The sequence below is a fragment of the Podarcis pityusensis genome (assembly GCF_964106645.2).
Source record: "Podarcis pityusensis genome assembly, chromosome: 12".
NCBI classification, from domain to species: domain Eukaryota; kingdom Metazoa; phylum Chordata; class Lepidosauria; order Squamata; family Lacertidae; genus Podarcis; species Podarcis pityusensis.
Genome location: NC_138037.1, coordinates 46474885 through 46496364, shown reverse-complemented (window position 1 = coordinate 46496364; position 21480 = coordinate 46474885). Strand labels below are relative to the sequence as shown.

The 21480-nt window shown below is 42.7% G+C and overlaps 1 protein-coding gene across 2 annotated transcripts in view; it reads right to left on the bottom strand.

The window, feature by feature from the left end:
- The window catches only part of LOC308459338 (collagen alpha-6(VI) chain-like), a 75110-nt gene that overhangs the window by 37777 nt on the left and 15853 nt on the right, over positions 1-21480 (bottom strand). Inside the window, exons 3-9 of one of the 2 annotated variants that reach the window (XM_080974528.1) lie at positions 17867-17961; positions 15691-16320; positions 10664-11269; positions 9030-9593; positions 7534-8091; positions 5163-5738; positions 3106-3669 (exon numbers count right to left, since the gene is read on the bottom strand). In XM_080974528.1, coding sequence (XP_080830654.1) covers positions 3106-3669; positions 5163-5738; positions 7534-8091; positions 9030-9593; positions 10664-11269; positions 15691-16320; positions 17867-17933 — 3565 coding nt within the window. In that variant the 5' untranslated portion in view covers positions 17934-17961. Of the gene's footprint in view, positions 1-3105; positions 3670-5162; positions 5739-7533; positions 8092-9029; positions 9594-10663; positions 11270-14155; positions 14295-15690; positions 16321-17866; positions 17962-21480 lie in introns of those variants that run through there. The other variant, XM_080974529.1, reaches the window with a different exon arrangement.

Below are 21480 nucleotides of genomic sequence, written 5' to 3'. Positions count from 1 at the left end.
ACAGGGCTATGTCTAAAACTTGTCATTGAGGTTTTCATACCTTTTTTGTAAACTCAGGGAAGCGTTTCAGCCCTGTTCTTGAGTTTGTTTAAAATCATTTAAGGTTCGTGATTTCTCTATTTCCTTCTGAAGAAACCGAATAGTTCAGTGAAACGAGGTTTGTAGCCGGCATCCCGTTATGGCTTTGTTCAATTCTAGGTTTTTTTTTTTCCTTAAACTTTTTTATTTTTGTTATTTAGTTTAATTCTATAGTCAATTACTGCTCATTTCAGGGATTTTCATGGCATTTCATTTGTTTTGTGTAATTTCTTGTTTCCGTGACTGTCTTTTTTCTACTGGTTAAGATTTTTTACTCGCCAAGGAAGAAGTGGATTTATCCATATAGAGGCAAACTTGGAAATTTAATGGATGGATACATTTACTTGGGTTTGCTTGGTTTAAGGGAAGGGCGACCAAAGTTAGAACTGTCAAAGTTCTCAAGGAAATATGGCCTGCCTTCTCCTGACATTATGGGCTGGTTTTTATGAAGGTGCCTGCTGGAAAATACCTTGAGCTGGATGGTCGTCCTTAAAATTCCCATTTTAAAATTGTCAACAGATTATAAATGACAAGAGGAGATATTTGAATTGGAAATGAAAGAGGACTCTGACAGGTGGAATCTTGGACCAATTGGACTGAGCAGATATGAAGTAGTAGGAAAACATCTAGTGAAAGTGAACTCTTAGCTTTCCATACACACAGAAGGAAGGAAAAGCATTTATTTTAGAAATAATAATTATTGATTTATCATGGATTGGTAATTTGTTGAGTAATCTCACTTGTAGATATTGTAAATGTTAATATATTGTACGTGCAGGAATTGGCAAGTGGATAGCTGATGGCTGAGGATAATGAGTTAAAAACAAAAAAAAAAAGTAATGTAAGGTTAGTTGCAAGGAATGGGATGTGAATTAGAAATAACTAGGAAAATAATGCAGCAACAGGAGGAACTATGGATACATCAACAATGGAGTGTGGGAAACCAATTTTTGGAAAAATTGTATTAAATGTGCTTTAATTTGTGGTTGATTTGGGAAAAAAATGGAAAATCAATAAAAGCGGTTTGGCCACAAAAAATAAATAAAAATAAAATTCCACTGGCCAACCATACATACATTGAAATGGACTATATAAAATGATGCTTAGCAAATTTCAGCAACAGAAAAAAGCGATACTTTGAGCTGATGTACATTTGCAGCAGAATCATGTGGTGCAGCTTTTCCCCCCTGGACCATAACACTGCACAGTGCAAGGGGAGGTACTCTTCCTGGACTATACCTGCAGCTAATCACCCTCACATAAAAATGATTAATGGAGAAGGGTATGTTAGAACCCTTCTAGTTTATGTGTTAATCTTCAATATGCAGCGTGTGGGATAACCAGCCTCATATAATCAACATGCTCAAGTCTAGTTAATGCATGAAGGGGTTAATACCATAAAGTAAACTGTCCTCCTTTTGGCTTAGCTATACCCACTTCCAGTCACTTTGGGAGAAACTAGGTAATCCCCAGTCTACCTGAGAAGCTCAATGTGTGAAGAGGTTTGAGCTGATTGCTCTGCATGGCGCTCACAAGCCACTTGAGCTCCTATACCAATAATTTAGCCACTTTGTAACTAAGCCAAGTTTTACTGCCTGTGCAAGTTTCTGAAGCACATGAATTTGGCTTTGGAGAGTTTGTAAGTAAACCATTTTTTAAAACTTACTTTTCCTATGTTGGGAGAAGAGGGAAACTTTGGAAATAAACTTTTTAAGGGGACATTTTGCAACTTACTTAGGGCAGACATATTTTAAAGGTCATATATATATATATATATATATATATATATATATATATATATATTCTAACCAAAGCCAACACAGGGAAGGTGTTGGGTTGCTTGTTTTTAAATGGAACATTCACATATGAAACCCACACCAGCATTTTGGAGCAGTAAAGTTCAAGGAAAGGTGCCTGATATCTCACTCTGGTGCATGTATAGTAGATGTCCTCTTAGAATATTCAAAATGCTAGAAGTGGAAGTGACTCAAAAGCTCACACTTCCAATATTTTGAATATTCCTTATACAAAATTATTATTTGAATAATAAAATTCAACACATATCTGAGGTAAAGTTCCACCTCTAATGACCGCTCCCCGCTTAAAACGGGGGGCGCCCTTTGCGTGGACGCGTGCAGCCCCTAGATCTGGAGTGGCCCCAACAGCATAGGCTTGGCTTTGCCTTCCCTCAGGTGTGATACCTGGAGGTCTCCGCCTACCTCAGTCAGTTGTCCAATCCCACCTGGGGGAAGCGTTGCCAAGGAGACCAGGCCAGGTATCAAATATTTTTAGAATGCTAATGTCAATTAATTTTCACATTGGTGTTCTTACTTAGCAGAAGAACATTAAAGAGAGGGGAAGAAGTGGATCAAGGTCCTTCTTAGCAGGCAAAGCTAGTCCCATTATTTTGTGGATTATCACCAATGGGCTTCAAGTGCCAAGAATGAAGTAATGAAGGGCCCTCAAGTGTGACAGTAAATAAGGACAAAATAAAAACAAAAAGTAGTTTTCTAAGGAGAAGGGAACAAACTCTTGGGGGAATGAATTTACACATGCACAATTCCTTTTTATATTGCATTAGCCATATGCAATGATATTTTTCTAGAAAAAGATGTGCTGGAACTCACTATGAACACTTTCTTTGCTCTCTTATACAGTGGTACCTTGGGTTAAGTACTTAATTTGTTCTGGAGGTCTGTACTTAACCTGAAACTGTTCTTAACCTGAAGCACTACTTTAGCTAATGGGGCCTCCTGTTGCCGCCGCACCACCGGAGCATGATTTCTGTTCTCAACCTGAAGCAAAGTTCTGGGTTAGCGGAGTCTGTAACCTGAAGCGTATGTAACCTGAAGCATAGGTAACCTGAGGTACCACAGTAACGGCAATGGCGCCCACCTAAGAGGGGCTGGAACTGAGTTCCAGTGAGTTCCGGCTGAAAAAAAGTCCTTGCCCTTTATGAAAACATAAATCTATTTTTACATAAATAATGAAAGGAGATCTAAAATGTTGTTTTTGAATGGAGCTTACTTGCTTCACTTTTATCTTGACACACTTCTTTAGTTACGCGAGTTAGAATACTTGGCAGATCTGTGAAATTCGCCACAGAGTATATCCTGTCAGAGTCATCAGTTATCTCCATGAGTTTTGCCCGGTCAACCTCTCCCACTCCAATAGCGTGAATCTCGACACCATCAGCAGCCAGGGCTCTTGCACTGTCAGCAACAGGGTCATCGGAGACTCCATCTGTGATTAGCAGTAACTTGGGCACGACGTGTCTAGGTATTCTGCGTCTTGTGGAGTTGAAGAAGGCCTTCACTCCTTTGAGAGCCTCTCCAATGAATGTATTACCACCTTCCATCATTGTAACGTTAATAATTTTTTCTTGAAGTTCTGGTTTGTTCTGATAAGCGCCCAGACCAAATTCTTCTTCATATCGGTCCGCAAATTGGGCCATACCAACTCGCACGTTGTCATTATAATCAATTAAATCAAGCAGGTTTTTCAGGAAGACCTTCATCCTCTCGAAGTCTTCTGGGGGTATACTTGTGGAACCATCAATCAGGAAAACAAGATCAGCTTGGATCTCACATTCTGCAAGGGGGGAAACAATGTAAACCAAGATTTTTGTATTAGTACTGCAAAAAAAGGTGAAAGCAACAGTCACATGGAATAACTTATTCCATGAAGGTTATCAAGTCCAGTCCACCAAGAGCTGTCTATTAAAAAGAGATGTCAGTAGCCACAGTAAGACTTTAAAACCGTACGGTACAACTGCCTTGTCTTGGTTTATGTGAATCCCTTAGGAGTCTTTGGGATAAATGTGCTTTAAATGCATGGGGTATACAAAGTCTTAGAGTGGTGGACTCTATGTTAGTTTTCTTGGCATCTTCTATTATGATTATGATTATTAATAACATGGGATTCCACACCTGTATTCTGTAGCATCACAGTCCAAACCTGCTCTCCCTCTCCTTGCTTCCTATCTGGGTACTCAGATATAAGGATAATGCTTGTTCAGCCCCCCAAAAGGGTTGGGGGTTTAGAATGAATTGTGCCACCTTCTGCTGTATACTGAAAACCAAACTGAATATTATTTTCCTTCCTCCCTCCCTCATTTAAGGAACAACAACAGAACCAACCATGACAAGTTTCTAGTCCAAATAGAAAAAGTGAAGGTAAGGGGAGGGGGACCCTTAAACTTTGAAACCTCTGCTGTTTTCCAGCTGAAAACTTGACACATCTCTGAGCTGCTCTTTCAACCTGCATCAAGAAGATGCAGGTAACCTCCATACAATATCTCGTTTGGTGGTCTTCTGTGAGCTTTCTGAGGCAAACCGGCAGACAAAAATAGATCTCTATTGCATTTCAATGGGTCTTGATGAAGATGGCACAGGAAGGCTAGTGGGGAATTATTTCCTAGTTTGGTAAAAGAGGTGTTCTGTGGTTTTACTTTGCATGTGTAGATGACTGCTGTGCTCAGTCGTGTTTTCATTATTCTGTGATGGGGTTGCATTTCCTGGGCTTCAAAGGAATCCACAGATTTAGACTTGTCCACACACACACACACACACACACACACACACACACACCATGTACAGTCCTTCTATCAAAGTTGACTGGGAGTAAAAGGTGAGAAAAAGAATATTCGGCATGAAATCTAATGTAGGAAAGTCATGTTTCCTGAAAGTTATTTTAACAGAGTAGAACAGGACATGATTAAACAGTTGAGGTCCTGATGACCAAAGCTCAAGGCTCATGAGCTGCCCTGAAATCTACAGATCATGGGCAGTGTGTACATTTAAAATAATAATAATAATAATGGCTAAAGGAAGGACTAAAATATAATGTAATTACAAATGGGTGAAGTGAAATTATCACAAGTCCATTATCTTATAACTGACACAGCAACCTTTTGAAAGAAAATGGGCAACTGGGGAATTGCCATGCAAAACTTTTCCATTTCCCAAATGTCTCTGGAAACACCAACTTTAACCACGCTACATATATGAGGATAGGCTGTTTCACCCCTACTACTGAAAAGCAACAACACGTAAACACAACAAAAGAGTAAGTCTGCACCTTACCTGGCCTTGAATTGTTGCATAGATTATCTGATAATTTCTTGGATATGTTTTGCAGTCCTTCGAATGTGTCCACAAAATACTGGTTTTTTTCTGATCCAGCCATAGTCAAAAGTTCATCAAGTTTGGCTTCTTTTATCCCAATGGCCAAGATAGTAATTTTATCATCCCTGAGTTTTTTAGACACTTCCTCAAGTCTTTCTGTATCGTGGGATTCACCATCGGTTATGACCATAAGAATTTGGGAAACGCCCCTGTGTTTGCGGCTGCCCCGTGCCTCCGTGAAAAGTGCTTTTGAATGTTCAAGAGCCTCAGCTGTGTACGTATTGCCCCCTAAATGTGTGTCACTCCTGATAGCATCAATGACTGCTGATTGTGTACTGTGGTCATCGAGATCAAACAGAATGTGTGGATCATCTGAATATTTGAGGGCTCCAAACTGAACAAACTCCTTGCCAACATCAGATTTATTCACAATGCCAATCATGAAGTTTTTCATGAGATTATAGTTGTTAGGACCAATGCTGCCAGAACTATCAATTACAAATACTATATCCAAACGCTCTAGCCTTTTGCACTCTGGAAAGCAAATGAGAGAAGATACCATCAATATTCATTAGTCATATTCAAACACCTTGTTACTCTTAGAAATGCAAGTTCATTGCACACGGCAAAGTGAAGAATGCAATATTTCTCATTATTGCAATTATGAATGAGTTCGTCGTGATGGTGCCAATGTTATATTCTATATTTACCCAGAGTGCATGAAGTGTGCAACATTGTGAGATGAGTTGGATGTGTGTGCAAGCAGGTGGGTCGCCTGAGATGGAAAGATGCGCTTGCCAAAACCACCCAGCGAATTTGTGGCAACAAAAAGTCACAATTTGTAGCACAGTTAGCAACATTGCACTCCAATATTTGCAACTTTAGAAAATTGCTGTGTACATAACAATTCTATCTTTAAAATACATGTATTTCTTTACAGACCCATTATAGAGAAGATTCAAGACCCCTATTTAAGAATCATTGAAGTGGTACATGATAGCATTAAGTCTATTTGTAAACTATCATTTCAGTGCAGTAAATTATGCATGGAGGATCCTGGTATGACAAGTGAATAAACACAATGCAGTTAGAAATGTATTGTAGCTGAATCGGTGAAAGCTCAACACAGACATTTTGCGGGATTTGGGCCACTTTCCTGTATCAAACAGCCTCAGCAGTAAAAGTGAAATACAAGCGATCTACTTTACAAAGTTATGGTCTGGATGAAAAGGGTAAATTGAGGTTGCGTGTCATCCAGGACATTAAAAAAGACAGCATAAGGCAAAACAACTGAAGGTGGGAAAATACTGAAAGAGGCACACCTCTCTAGCAAAAAAGAAAAGAAAAAAAGGTAAAGGACCCCTGGATGATTAAGTCCAGTCAAAAGCAGCTATGGGGCTGCGGTGCTCATCTCACTTTCAGGCCGAGGGAGCTGGCGTTTGTCCACAGACAGCTTTCCGGGTCATGTGGCCAGCAGGACTAAACCACTTCTGGCACAACGGAACACCGTGATGGAAACCAGAGCACATGGAAACGCTGGTACCTATTTATCTACTTGTGCTAGCGTGCTTTCGAACTGCTAGGTTGGCAGAAACTGGGACAGACCAATGGGAGCTCACCTCATTGCAGGGATTCGAACTGCTGACCTTCTGATCTGTCAGCCTAAGAGGCTCAGTGGTTTAGACCACAGCACCACTCACATCCCCTACCTCCCTAGAAGAACTGCCACAGAAATATATGATGGGGGCATAAAGGTAAAGGTAAAGGGACCCCTGACCATTAGGTCCAGTCATGACCGACTCTGGGGTTGCAGAGCTCATCTTGCTTTATTGGCCAAGGGAGCCGGTGTACAGCTTCTGGGTCATGTGGCCAGCATGACTAAGCCGCTTCTGGCGAACCAGAGCAGCACACAGAAACGCCGTTTACCTTCCCGCCAGATCCTACCTATTTATCTACTTGTATTTTGACGTGCTTTCGAACTGCTAGGTTGGCAGGAGCAGGGACTGAGCAACGGGAGCTCACCCCGTCATGGGGATTTGAACCGCCGACCTTCTGATCGGCAAGTCCTAGGCTCTGTGGTTTAACCCACAGCACCACCCACATCCCCCGATGGGGGTATAATGAAATGTAATTTGACTTATATGCCCTAAAACTGAGTTTTAGATTATCTTTCTACTGGAAGATAGCATTTGAAGCACTGCCCTTTTGCTGCTGCAGAAATCTCTCTCTCTCTCTCTCTCTCTCTCTCTCTCTCTCACACACACACACACACACACACACACACACACACTGTGCATATGTACCCAAGACCAACAGAAACAGTACTTACCCTCTTCAGGGTTGCACACACCAAACCTGAGCTCATTCTGTACCTTATTCAAAACATCAAAGTTCTCCACGTAAAACACCCTCTCAGGTTTCCCACTGATCTCTTCGAGCTGAGTTTTATTGGCATTAAAAACACCAACTGAGTAGATTGTGATGCCTTTATCTCTCAGGGCTGTGGCTGGAGTTTTCACCTCATCTTGTGCTTCCCCATCAGTGATCAGGATGAGAACTTTGTGGGCGCCAGGCCGTGCCCCTTTGGCAGCCTCAAAATACTTGGAAATATTTGCCAGTGCTTTTCCAGTGAGTGTATTGGCACTGATAAGAGACATATTCATAATAGCATCAATGATATCATTCTTTGTCAAGTACCTATTGAGGGGGAACTTTTCTTCGGTTGTGCCACTGAACTGCACAGCACCAACGTACATTTGTTCTGGGCCAATGTTAGATTTGTTCACAAACTCTGCCATGAAGTCCTGCATTTTTGCAAAGTCCTCAGAGCTTATGCTACCAGAGCTGTCCACTAGGAACATGACATCAACCTTCCTCCCCTCACAGGCTGTGGAAGGAAAAGCAAGGATTGCTCCGGTTAAGAGAAATACATTTGAATTAGGCCAAATTCAGCAGAAAAGAAACATGTTAAAGCAGGTCAGATTGAGGACATTTTGTTGCTTGAGGTGGAGCAGGAAATTGCACCCCCTTTTCCCAAATTGAGTTTATTTTTTAAATTTATTTTACAAATATTTCACAGCATGCAGTCACGGAAGCAGCCTACAAGTTGCATACCCTGTAGTGTCTAGTAGTTCCAACCAGAAAATAGGTTCTGGAAGCAATAAATGTTCATGAAAATATTGATGCAAGGACTTGGGTTTGCTTGACAGCATTGACTCGAAAACTACAACTAATCCAGAATGGCAACGTGGGAATGGGCCTTTTCTGTAGTGGCTCCCCGTCCTTGCAGAATGCAGCAGCTAGACTGGTGACTGGGGGTGGCCACCGAGACCATATAACACCAGTCCTGAAAGACCTATATTGGCTCCCAGTAGGTTTCTGAGCACAATGCAAAGTGTTGTGCTGACCTTTAAAACACTAAACGGCCTCGGCCCAGTATACCTGAAGGAGCATCTCCACCCCCATCATTCATCCCGGACACTGAGGTCTAGCTCCAAGGGCCTTCTGGTGGTTTCCTCACTGCGAGAAGTGAGGTTAAAGGGAACCAGGCAGAGGGCCTTCTCAGTGGTGGCGTCCTGTGGAACTCCCTCCTGTCAGATGTCAAGGAAATAAACAACTATCTGACTTTTAGAAGACATTTGAAGGCAGCCCTGTTTAGGGACGTTTTTAATGTTTGATGTTTTATTGTATTTTTAATACTCTGTTGGGAGCTGCCCAGAGTGGCTGAGGAAACCCAGCCAGATGGGTGGGGTATAAATAAAAAAATATTATTTTATTATTATTATTCTGTTTATGGAAAGAATTACCAAGGGAATTTCTCTTTACCCTTTTCATTGCATATGTCCCGAAAAACAACATTTTTTATTTTTTCCAAGGCTTCGTACTGTTGCACAAAGTAAACCCTTGACGCTGAGCCCGCAATATCAAACAACTCTTCTTTGATGGCGTCTTTCACTCCAATGGCGTAAATGTTGACATTTGCCTGTCTCAGTAGCTGAGCAGCTACCTTCACGTCATCACGTGCTTCCCCATCCGTCAGCACAATGAGATAGCAGGGAACATTGCCGCGACACTGTTGTCTTGCTTCCTTAAACAATGTCCGTGTGAAATTTATAGCTGCTCCTGTATTTGTTTCTGGTTGTGCTCTATGTCCGATACGATTCACTTCTTTTTCTAAACTGATGCGGGTGGTGTGCTGACCAAGTCTAATTGGTACGATAGTATTTTTTGAATACTGAACAACTCCAAATCGAACATTATCAGGTCCTATAGTAAACAGCTTAGTAGCATTCCTCACAAAATTCTTCATCTTCTCGAAGTCATTGACATGAATGCTTGACGAATCATCAAGGAGAAAATAAATATCAGCCCTTTCTGTCTCCATACATCCTACAAGAATATAGAGAGATTTTATGTCAGTAGAGGTCAATTCAACACAGTCTGGGTGGGGACCAGCAGCCCTCCAGTGTTGCTGGACTCCAAGTCCCATAAGCCTCAGTCAACATGGTGAGTGGACAAGGATAGTGGGAGTTGTAGTTAGGCAATATTCGGAGAGCCACAAGTTCCCCATCCTCACGTTGGACCCGAAAGATAAGCATTGGGCTTGCATGATAGTATTCAAAGCTATGTAGGCAGAGGGCCAAATGCAGACAGAGTTTGTGGTATCAAAAATATGGTAGGCAGAATGTTAAAAAAAATGAAGGCAGAATATATATATTTTTTTAAAAAAAAGGAGAAAGGAGAAAACATTTATACAGGTTAGTTTTTCACAGTTCAGTGGTCTTTTCAGAGTCTTGCCAGAGTGGTGCATGCTCTAGTTATCTCCCGCTTGGACTACTGCAATGCGCTCTACGTGGGGCTACCTTTGAAGGTGACCCGGAAACTGCAATTAATCCAGAATGCGGCAGCTAGACTGGTGACTGGGAGTGGCCGCCGGGACCACATAACAGCGGTCCTGAGAGATCTGCATTGGCTCCCAGTACGTTTCCGAGCACAATTCAAAGTGTTGGTGTTGACCTTTAATGCCCTAAACGGCCTCGGTCCTGTATACCTGAAGGAGCGCCTCCACCCCCATCGTTCAGCCCGGACACTGAGATCCAGCACCGAGGGCCTTCTGGCAGTTCCCTCATTGCGAGAAGTGAGGTAACAGGGAACCAGACAGAGGGCCTTCTCAGTAGTGGCATCCACCCTGTGGAACACCCTCCCTTCAGATGTCAAAGAGATAAAGAACTACCTGACATTCAGAAGACATCTTAAGGCATCCCTGTTCAGGGAAGTTTTTAATGTGTGACATTTTAGTGTATTTTTGGTCTCTGTGGAAGCCGCCCAGAGTGGCTGGGGAAACCCAGCCAGATTGGCGGGGTACAAATAATAAATTATTATTATTATATTATATTTGAAACCTCAAAACAAAGAGCTGAAAGACCGAAGCTAGGACCAGATTGCGTCAATGTCTTTACCTGATTTGAGCTGTTTTTTCATTTCAGGTTGGACATAGAGTCTGCCTTTTATTTGGTTGAAGAGTTTCTTGTGAAACGTCTTGTCCTGTCTGGGCAGGTCGGAAAATTCTGTCAGTTTGATAATATTCGGTTCTGACGGATATGACACAATCTGAGTCAACTGAGCGGCGTCTGCTCTTTCAACGCCGATGGCAAAGACAGTCACACCAGCCCTGCTAATGAGAGAAGCTGCCCCTCTTATATCATCATCTGAGGGCCTGTGGGTGATAATGGTGGCTACCTTCTCTACACTCCTTCTCCTGTCGGCAAAAACACGTTTTGTGGTCATATTAATGGCAGCACCCAAATGAGATTTCCCTTCTTTAGGGGAAAAGCTCCTAATTTTCTGAAAAATGTCTGTTTTCTTCGTTTCGTCTCTCAGAGAAGTTAATACTTTGGCCTCCGTGCTGTACGTCACGATGCCCATCCTTATGCACGCTTCCTTCACGTCGAGAGAGTTTACTGTGTTCTGCAAGAACTCTCTGATATATTCAGCATTCGCCTGTGAAACACCCTCATCCACAATAAATACGACGTCTGCAACTGAGTCCTCATGGCACGTCAGAGCTGGGTGGGGGGGAAATAGCACAGCGTTAGTAACATAGCTGTCAACTTACAGATTTGAAAATAAGGGACCAGCAGCCTCGAAAATAAGGGATCAGCAGCGAAAATAAGGGATTTTCCAGGCACAGGTATGCTAAAACTTCTGAGCCCCTCCAAGCCAAAGGCAGAAAGCCCAGCCAGCAGCCAAACGAAGCCTCAAGCAGTGGTTCCCACAGCGCAGCAACCTGGCAAAGGGGATGCAGCAAGGAAAACCACCGTCACCTCTCCGCTGGGAAGCGCTGAGCAAAGGCGAGACCCGAGGCAACGCGACCGATTTGATCGGCACAAGGCATGCAAGCTCCACCCCCCAGTCGTTCTTAGACTCCTTCTTGGGTGAGCAACGCAGCCAAGCAACACAGTTGGAGCCTCCCTCCTCCCTGGCCGGTAGGGAGGGAGGGAGAGGAGCTGCTTCCTTTGAAACCTGGGAAATTTAAGGGACATCATCAATAAGGGACAGCAGCAGGACATGGCGCTGGGATAAGGGAGTTTCCCGCCAAATAAGGGACAGTTGACAGCTACGGTTAGTAATCCACCTCCCCACCGCACAGTTTGTTTGCTAAAGTTTCTTAAGTGCACAAAGAATACTCAGCAGTCCTAGGCATTCACCGTCTCCTGAACTGCTTTGGGAATGTGCTTAGCAAAGCCATTCCTGCCATTAGGGGGGAGAGACTTGCTGAATCCCCCCTCCCTCCACCAGGAAGAGAATCAAGTTGCTCTCTCTTGGAAGGATAGGGGTCAGCAAGATATCATAAAATGGGTAGCCAGCCCCACTGGTACCATCTCCAGGGGGTCCTGGGGACCCGGGGACCCACAATTTTTTTGCTGTGGGTGTCCAGCCTCTGCCCCCCTCCTGCCTCTGCCCCCACCTCTGCTAGCATTCTGATGGCAACAAACACTTGCAGATTGTTTTTCAAGCTAATAGGATAATTGCGAATCTGCTTTTCACCATATGCCTGAAAGGTTCAAATCCCCCGAGTTACCTTTCAGATTTCTTATCAGGGAGACCAGTTCCATTCTCCTAAGAAAGAGCCAGGTGAGTTGTGCAGTGTCTCTTTAAGGGACAAACATTAAGGGAAGTGTGAGAGGATTGATAGGAAAATGCTTTCACTGTTGGATGCAAAGTCTGAGAGAGGGGACAGAGAGGGGGTTAGACATGCTGTGCTGGCAAAAAGTCTCGCTGATTCAGGCCAAGACAATCAGCAATCAGGACATTATTCCGCCAAGCTTTTTTCCTGCTCTTCTTATAAGTCAGAGATTTCTGCCCTGCAGCTTTGAATAAATAGTTGGAGCATTTCCACCTGGGGTGATATCCAGCTAAATTTCAAGAGCAGACCCATCGAAATTAATGGACCTAACTTAGCTATGCTCATTTATTGAAATGGAACTAAAGTGGTACCTTAGTTCTCAAACGCTGAAAACCCAGAAATAAGTGTTCTGGTTTTTGAACACTTTTTGGAAGCCAAACATCCGATGCAGCTGTCAGCTATTGTTTCCGGAGCGCCTGCACCAATCAGAAGCTGTGCCTTGGTTTTCAAACATTTTGGAAGTCAAAGGGACTTCCGGAACGGATTAAGTTTAGCACTTTTATTTTTGCTATTTATTTTGCATTTTTGCTTTTGAGGCTTTTTTGGTTCATTTGTTTTTGTGACTGTGTGAACCCAGTTCAGCTACTGATTGATTGATTGATTGATTGATTGATTGTGTGACTGCGAAAATGGATTAAAGCCCCCCAGACTGTGCTATAAAATAAATAAGACAGTATTGTAGATAATAAAAAAATAAAAAAAATCTTATCTTCACTGATGATAGTCATTGTTTGGATGGGGGGCTTTAATCCATTTTCGCAGTCACACAATCAATCAATCAATCAATCAATCAGTAGCTGAACTGGGTTCCACACAGTTTTCATTTTATGGATCAAAAGTCTCGTTAGATAGTAAAATTCATGTTAAATTTCTGTTTTAGGGGTTGTTTTTAAAAGTCTGGAATGGATTAATTTGTTATGCATTGTGCAGGGGCCATGCTAATCTTCTCTGTACTGTTCCAATTTTAGTATATGTGCTGCTGAAGAGAGCCAGGAACTAATCTCAGCTGCGGAAAAAACATGTTCCCATCTTTATTTTCGACTCTTTTGGGCGCAGGAACTTAACCTTAATTATTTACAATTTTTGTTTAACCCGCAAGAAAGAAGGGCTTTTTTGCTGGCTAGGTTCAATTCTAATCTTTCTAACCTCCTTTGGGGTAGGTTTGCGGGTATGGCAGAAGGAGATAGGATCTGCCCATGCGATACCCACCTGGTGGAAACTCTAGCTCACATGGCCCTTAAATGTAAAATGTACGATGATCTCCGCCAACAATTCTTAGACCATCTATGTATTCCATAAAGAAGGCTGATCGCCGAAGAATTGATGCTTTTGAATTATGGTGCTGGAGGAGACTCCTGAGAGTCCCATGGACTGCAAGAAGATCAAACCTCTCCATTCTGAAGGAAATCAGCCCTGAGTGCTCACTGGAAGGACAGATCCTGAAGCTGAGGCTCCAGTACTTTAGCCACCTCATGAGAAGAGAAGACTCCCTGGAAAAGACCCTGATGTTGGGAAAGATTGAGGGCATAAGGAGAAGGGGACGGCAGAGGACGAGATGGTTGGATATGTTCTTGAAGCTACCAGCATGAGTTTGACCAAACTGCGGGAGGCAGTGGAAGACAGGAGTGCCTGGCGTGCTCTGGTCCATGGGGTCACGAAGAGTCGGACACGACTAAACAACAACAACAACAAAATGCATTCCAACATGGAAACCAGAGACAGAGGTTATACGCTTCTTATTACAGGAGAGAGACCAGGAGCTCACCAAGACAGTAGCTAAGTTTCTCTATTTGATTTTTTGTCGCCGAAGTACGCTACAGGATCCTGCCCTTGCTGGAGACCCACAGAGATGAAATAGATTGCTTGCCTCTTCTTCCCTTTGGCAAATGACTATACTGTCCCTCCTCCCCACACACTGCAACCCCAGTGTCATTTTTAAAAATACAAACATGACACATTAGATATGTACGTGATATGTACGTGTATCGTCTAGGAAACATTCACACCATACATTTCAAGCACTATGACACCACTTTCAACAGTCCTAGTTCCCCCGCCTCCAAGAATTCTGGGAACTGTGGTTTGTTAAGGATCAAAGCGTCGTTAGGTGACGCTTATTCTTCATCACAGAGCTACAATTCCTGCAGTGATTTAACAACCGATCCTTCATCCCAGCAAAGGCTGGGACTTTTAACTTTGTGAGGAGAACAGGGGTCGCCCAACCACTCTCAGCACCCTTAGCAAACTACCGCTCCCAGAATTCTTTGGGGGGAAGCCGTGGCAATGAAAGTGGTATCATAGCGCTCCCAAAGTTTGGTGCGAATGCGGTACAAGTTTGGGATTTTCTGAATTTTGTCCAAAATGTATAAATTGCTTCTTGAATGGCATTTGAAGGATAAAGAGGTAAAGTTGGTTATGATTCATTAGGCTAAAGATTTTGGGTATAATATACAGCTGAGTGATTGGATAAAATTATGGAAAGAAGGTTTAAAATTTACCGCATGCAATGCCTTAAAAGAAAATGTGATGAAAATGATGCATAGATGGTATATTACACCTGTCAAATTAGCTAAAATGTATAAAGTTAGTAATAAATGCTGGAAATGTAAAGAAAAAGAAGGAACATTTTATCACATGTGGTGGGAATGTAAAAAGGTGAAAAGCTTCCGGGAGATGATATATAATGAGATGAAAAAAATGTTGAAATAGACATTTATAAAGAAACCAGAAGCATTCTTATTGGGCATTGTAGGAAGTGATATAAATAGAAAGGAATGTAAGCTGTTTTTATACGCAACAACAGCAGCAAGAATGTTATTGGCCCAAAAATGGAAGCAAGAAGAATTACCGACGAAAGAAGAATGGAGGATGAAATTAATGGACTATGCAGAACTGGACAAACTAACAGGAAGGATTCGAAATCAGCGGGACCAGAAATTCACAGAAGACTGGAATAAATTTACAGATTATTTGAAAAGTATTTGTGATGACCGGACTACGTTTGTAGGTTTGCAAGAAGTTTTGTGACAAGTATTATTGGATTTATTGCAAAAATGGATAAAGGGGAGGAGGATTAGTTATGATAATTAAAGGTAATAAGAATTTAAGAAATGAATAAGAAGTGGTTAAAATGGTGGATCAGCAGAGGTGCTGAGGGAAGTCCAAAAAAAGATTGTATAAATGATGAAGATTTGTGGTATGTATTATAATTTATATGTTAAAATTAATAAAAATTATTATGAGGAAGTTTGGGATTTTCTGACCCATGTTTCTGAAATTCTGCTGCCTTGTTTTCTTTACCTTCTGGAGATACAGGACCAACGGTTCCTGTGACACTTTCTGTCACATTTGGAGGTGCAGGCGTTGGCTTGGCCATGAAAATCTCCATTTGTGCTGCCTTTCCAATAACTTCAGACATGTTTTGAGAAAACGCTAGGAGATCCCTTGGTGTACCAAATTTATAGTGGAATGGAGGAGTAGCTATTGACTGCAGCGCTTGAGGCAACGCCTCCTGGATTCCTAACACGATTATTTTTATTCCATCCCGCCTCAATCGGCTTGCCGCTTCTTCCACGGGATCATCTGACATCGCTGAAGTTGTGACCACCACAATCTGGCTCCTGTCTTTCCTCGGGCTTCTGAAAAATGTCTCGTGGACCCTTCGTATGGCATTCCCAGTCCTCAAAGGTCCACCTTTGAATGAAACCTTTTTGAGTTGGTTCAGCATGGGGTTCTTTGCTTTATAGTCGTCCAGCTGGAATTCAACCTTCACGTCATCGCTGTATTGCACGAGTGCAATTCGATACCTGTTTGGGCCAATTGGGAGGCTGTTGATGATTCTGCTAACGAAGGATTTCACAGATGGAAAAGCCCTTCTCCCAAGGGCATCAGAGCTGTCGATCAAAAGGACAATATCTGCAGATTCATTGGCTGAGAAAGCAGAAAATAAAAACTTAGTGCATAAGCTTATCAGGGCTTTACACAGACAATAAACATACCTTCCAACAAATTGAAGGTAAAAAAACGGGACCCCATCTTCCAGGACCCCATCTTCTCATTTTTTCTTTCTTGTGAGAGGACGGCGGCCATTTAGGGTGCTGTGATCTCTCATGATTCCCCTCCCCAAAGTGTTTTGGGGGGACATAGTGCCCCAAAACATGCCTTTTGGGGCACCACACAAGACCGTGGCCCCCAAAGTGCTTTTCTTGTGGGAAATCACAGCATGAAATTGCACGAGATCACGGTGCCCAAAGTGGCCACCATTTTTTCCTCTCATGAGAAAAAATAGGTTGTCCTGGTTTTTCTGGGACAATTGCAGGGTATAAATAAATAAAAAGAAGTGGAACCCGAATATGTAAAAATTATACAGTTTATCATGAATTCTCTTTTATTTGTTAATATTCTCTGGTGTCAGAAAAATACCAATATATCTATTGCTCTTGTGAACTTGTATCCTCAATTTATTGTACTTTGTATTTACACTGAAATTGCTTTAGTCTTTCTTGTAAATTGCTCTAGAGAAATGAAGGGCAGTGTAAAAAGATCTTGAAGAATTAAGTGCGTCAAATGTTATAACATGCCTCACATTTCCCTGCGGTCACACTTTGCCCTCCTAATTTACACAACACGCAAACAAAACTGGCTTGCTGTTGTCTGCCCCTGAATCCTTGTCCCATTAAAAATAATTTAATATTAAGGATAACAATGATAATGCCATCTATACATGTGCAGTTTTCTAAAGTTTCACATGTAGCTATCCCAGATCTGGCTCAATATATTTTGGCACCTGAGGCAAAAAAAGAAGGGGGGGGGCAGTGCCCAGGGAACAACAGACCCCACCATTTCCTCCCTATGAGTGTGAGGAGACCAGCATTCTCTCCTATTGTAGAGATGGCATCGAGGGAGGGCTGCCAAGGAGACAACAGATCCGGCCCCTGCTGCCAATGGTGGTGGCAACAGCGGATGATGCATTCCTTGGAGGCCAGATCTGCTGCTGCCCCTGCGAATCCTGCCGCCCGAGGCACCTCACCTTGCCACATGGGTGAGCCGGCCCTGAACTCCGTCTCTCTCCCCCCCCCCCACTGCAAACCTACTACCAAATATCTATTTGAAAGGTGCTTATGATCTAAATTGCCACCAGACTGTAAGGACCACTGAGAATTTAATAAAATTTATATAATTTTCTAAATTACATTTCAAAATATCCATTTAGACAACCTTAAATCAGTGACTTCCCTTCTTTTTCCGTGGTTCATTTTGCATACCATACATCCCTGCATATTTTGCATTAACGAAACCATTCAATAATCCATTGTTACATCCATCAAAACCTATTTACACCGTTGAATTTATCTCAATGCTACCAGCGTCTTTAAATAGACACAATTGAAAATTGTGAAAATTGTGTTTATTTAGAACCACTGATCTTAACACAAAATATGACATGCTACATTTTTAAAAAAGGATACTGAATTACCAGGTCTCTGTGCTGTAGACATCTGTGCTCCGAGAGTAACCAGAAGAAAAATTAGAAACATCTTCATTCTGTGCACAAATGAGCCAGGAAAAAATCTGGAGGTGGGGGAGACATCATAATCACATTCATTTCATTTCATTTCATTTCACTGATACCAATTTTTCCTCCAAGGAGTTCTAGGTGGTGTACAATACGATATGATACGATACGATACGATATGATACAATACGATAATCTTTATTGTCATTGTCCCATACAGAACAATGAAACTGAAAATCTACATCAGACATTCAGAAACCAACAAGCCTGCTATCCCAGCTCTCCCAGCCTGTTTAGCCCCCTAAAAACTCTGATACCCCATAATTAAATACAATATACTCCCATAGAGACTACCTTAAAAAGGTAAAGGGACCCCTGACCATTAGGTCCAGTCATGACTGACTCTGGGGTTGCGGCGCTCATCTCGCTTTACTGGCCAAGGGAGCCAGCGTACAGCTTCCGGGTCATGTGGCCAGCATGACTAAGCTGCTTCTGGCAAACCTTCCGAGCAGTGCACGGAAATGCCGTTTACCTTCCCGCCGGAGTGGTACCTATTTATCTACTTGCACTTTTTGGTGTGCTTTCAAACTGCTAGGTTGGCAGGAGACTACCTTACACCGCATTTAAAACCAAAATTGCATTTGAATAGAACTGTTTCTCAGGCAGCTAGTCCTAGTCTTTATAACCCTCTACCTTCTTCCAGAAGGCAGAAGCTGAAAGAGATCATTTCCGGGTTGCGCACTATCCTGCACTATCTCTGCAGCTTTCTTATAGCACCTGGAAGCATAGATTTGATCCAAGGTGGGAAGAGTGCACCCAGTTATTCTCTCTGCAGTCTTTACAACCCTGGACAACATTGTTTTTTCCTTGACCATGCAGCTCCCAAACCACACACACAGACCATAAGTTAATACGCTCTCAACAGTACAATGGTAAAATGCCATCAACAGGTCCTTTGACAGATTATTTTTCCGGAGGATACTCAGAAAATAGAACCTCTGCTGTGCTCTCTTCATCAGGTCTTTGTTGTTTTCTCCCCAGGTTAGATCATCTCTCAACTCCATTCCCAGAAATCGAAACACCGAGACCTGTTCCACACACTTCTCCTCAAAAATAAGTGGCTGAATATTCAATTTATATTTCCTAAAGTCCACAATAATCTCTTTTGTTTTCTTTAAGTTAAGGAGTAAGTTGTTCATGGTTCTCCTCCTCCTCATTCCATCCTCACAACAAACCTGCAAAGGTGGTTAGGCTGAGAGACTGCAACCAGCCTGAGGTCACCCAGTGTCAGGGACTGGCTAGATGAGGAGAAGTAGGGGACAGTGCCTGACAAAGAGGCTTTTGGGGCGAGTGCAGAAGAAGATAGTATGGATCCAGGTTTGTGGTAATGGGAAACAGGACAGGGAACAAGGGTGAAGGGTGAAAGGTCAAGGGTGAAAGGTCAAGGGTCAAGGGTCATGCCTGAGGTCACCCAGTGTCAGGGACTGGCTAGATGAGGAGAAGTAGGGGACAGTGCCTGACAAAGAGGCTTTCAGGGCGAGTGCAGAAGAAGATAGTATGGATCCAGGTTTGTGGTGATGGGAAACAGGACAGGGAACAAGGGTGAAGGGTGAAAGGTCAAGGGTGAAAGGTCAAGGGTCATGCCTGAGGTCACCCAGTGTCAGGGACTGGCTAGATGAGGAGAAGTAGGGGACAGTGCCTGACAAAGAGGCTTTCGGGGCGAGTGCAGAAGAAGATAGTATGGATCCAGGTTTGTGGTGATGGGAAACAGGACAGGGAACAAGGGTGAAGGGTGAAAGGTCAAGGGTGAAAGGTCAAGGGTCAAGCCTGAGGTCACCCAGTGTCAGGGACTGGCTAGATGAGGAGAAGTAGGGGACAGTGCCTGACAAAGAGGCTTTCAGGGCGAGTGCAGAAGAAGATAGTATGGATCCAGGTTTGTGGTGATGGGAAACAGGACAAGGGTGAAGGGTGAAAGGTCAAGGGTGAAAGGTCAAGGGTCACCTTGAAAGGTCAATGGTCACGCCTGACTGGGACAATCTTTCCCAGTCTTCAAACATTATAGAAAGAAAGGGTCCCAGTGTCAGGGACTGGCTAGATGAGGAGAAGTAGGGGACAGTGCCTGACAAAGAGGCTTTCAGGGCGAGTGCAGAAGAAGATAGTATGGATCCAGGTTTGTGGTGATGGGAAACAGGACAAGGGTCAAGGGTCAAGGGTGAAAGGTGAAGGGTGAAAGGTGAAGGGTGAAAGGTGAAAGGTGCTACAGGAGAAGGCGGTGTGTGATCTCCACCATTCCTCCCCCTCTTCAGTCCAGTCCCTGACCAGAAGAAGAAGAAGAAAAGAACTGGGAAACATTGGAGGGTGAGGAACAGGAGAAAGCCAGCAGGTGCAGCAGCCCTGAACAGAGGCAGAGTAATCCCAATGAAAGAACTTATTTACCCGAAAAAATTACAAAAAAAATTGATGAGGTATGCAGAACTGGCTAATTTGACATACAAACTGCAGGACAAGGACAACTGTGTCTTTAAGGGAAAATGGGAACTTTTTACGAATTATCTAAAAAGACAACAAAATGAACTGGACTCCTTGGCAGGTTTTGAAGAAACATACACAAATTTATTGGTTGATAACATGATAGATAAACAACACGAGGATATGTATAATTTATAACATGAAGAGAATAATATGTGCAGAGAAATCAGAGAGAGGAGCTGAGGGAAGTCCCTGGTGGGGGGGGTGGGGGGATGGAAGGGGGGGAAGGGGGGAAATAATGTATGTGATTATATGGTTTGATAATTTGTGATGTTGAAATTGGTTAATAAAAATATTTTTTTTAAAAAAGAACAGAGGCAAGAGTGAGATGTGAACAGAGGCAAGAGCGAGGGTGAAGGGTGAAAGGTGAAAGGTGAAGGGTGAAGGGTGAAAGGTGAAGGGTGAAAGGTGAAAGGTAAAGAGTGAAGGGTGAAGGGTGAAGGGTGAAAGGTGAAAGGTGAAAGGTGAAGGGTGAAAGGTGAAAGGTGAAGGGTGAAAGGTGAAGGGTGAAGGGTGAAGAGGCAAGAGTGAGATGTGATAGAGACAGTACCAGAGCCAGTCAATAGCATGTCCCTTAAGAGCCTGCAAGACCCATACAAAAGATGAGCAGGTTAAATCAGTGATGATAGATTGGGCAAGAGATGTGGGACACAATATAATGTTTGAAGACTGGGAAAGATTGTGGAGGAAAGGGGTCAAGTTCACTGCATGCACGGTGTTAAAGGAAAACATTATGAAAATGATGTATAGATGGTACTTAACCCCTGTAAAATTAGCAAAGATTTATCATAACAGTGATAAGCTATGCTGGAAATGTAAAGAAAAGGAGGGTACCTTTTATCATATGTGGTGGACCTGCCCCAAGGTGAAAGACTTCTGGGAGAAGATTTATAATGAATTGAAAAAAATGTTGAAATATACATTTATTAAGAAACCAGAGGCCTTTCTTCTTGGAATAACAGGTTTGGAATTGCCCAAGAAAGATGTTAAACTGTTTTTGTATGCCACAACCGCAGCAAGAATTTTGTTAGCTAAGAATTGGAAAA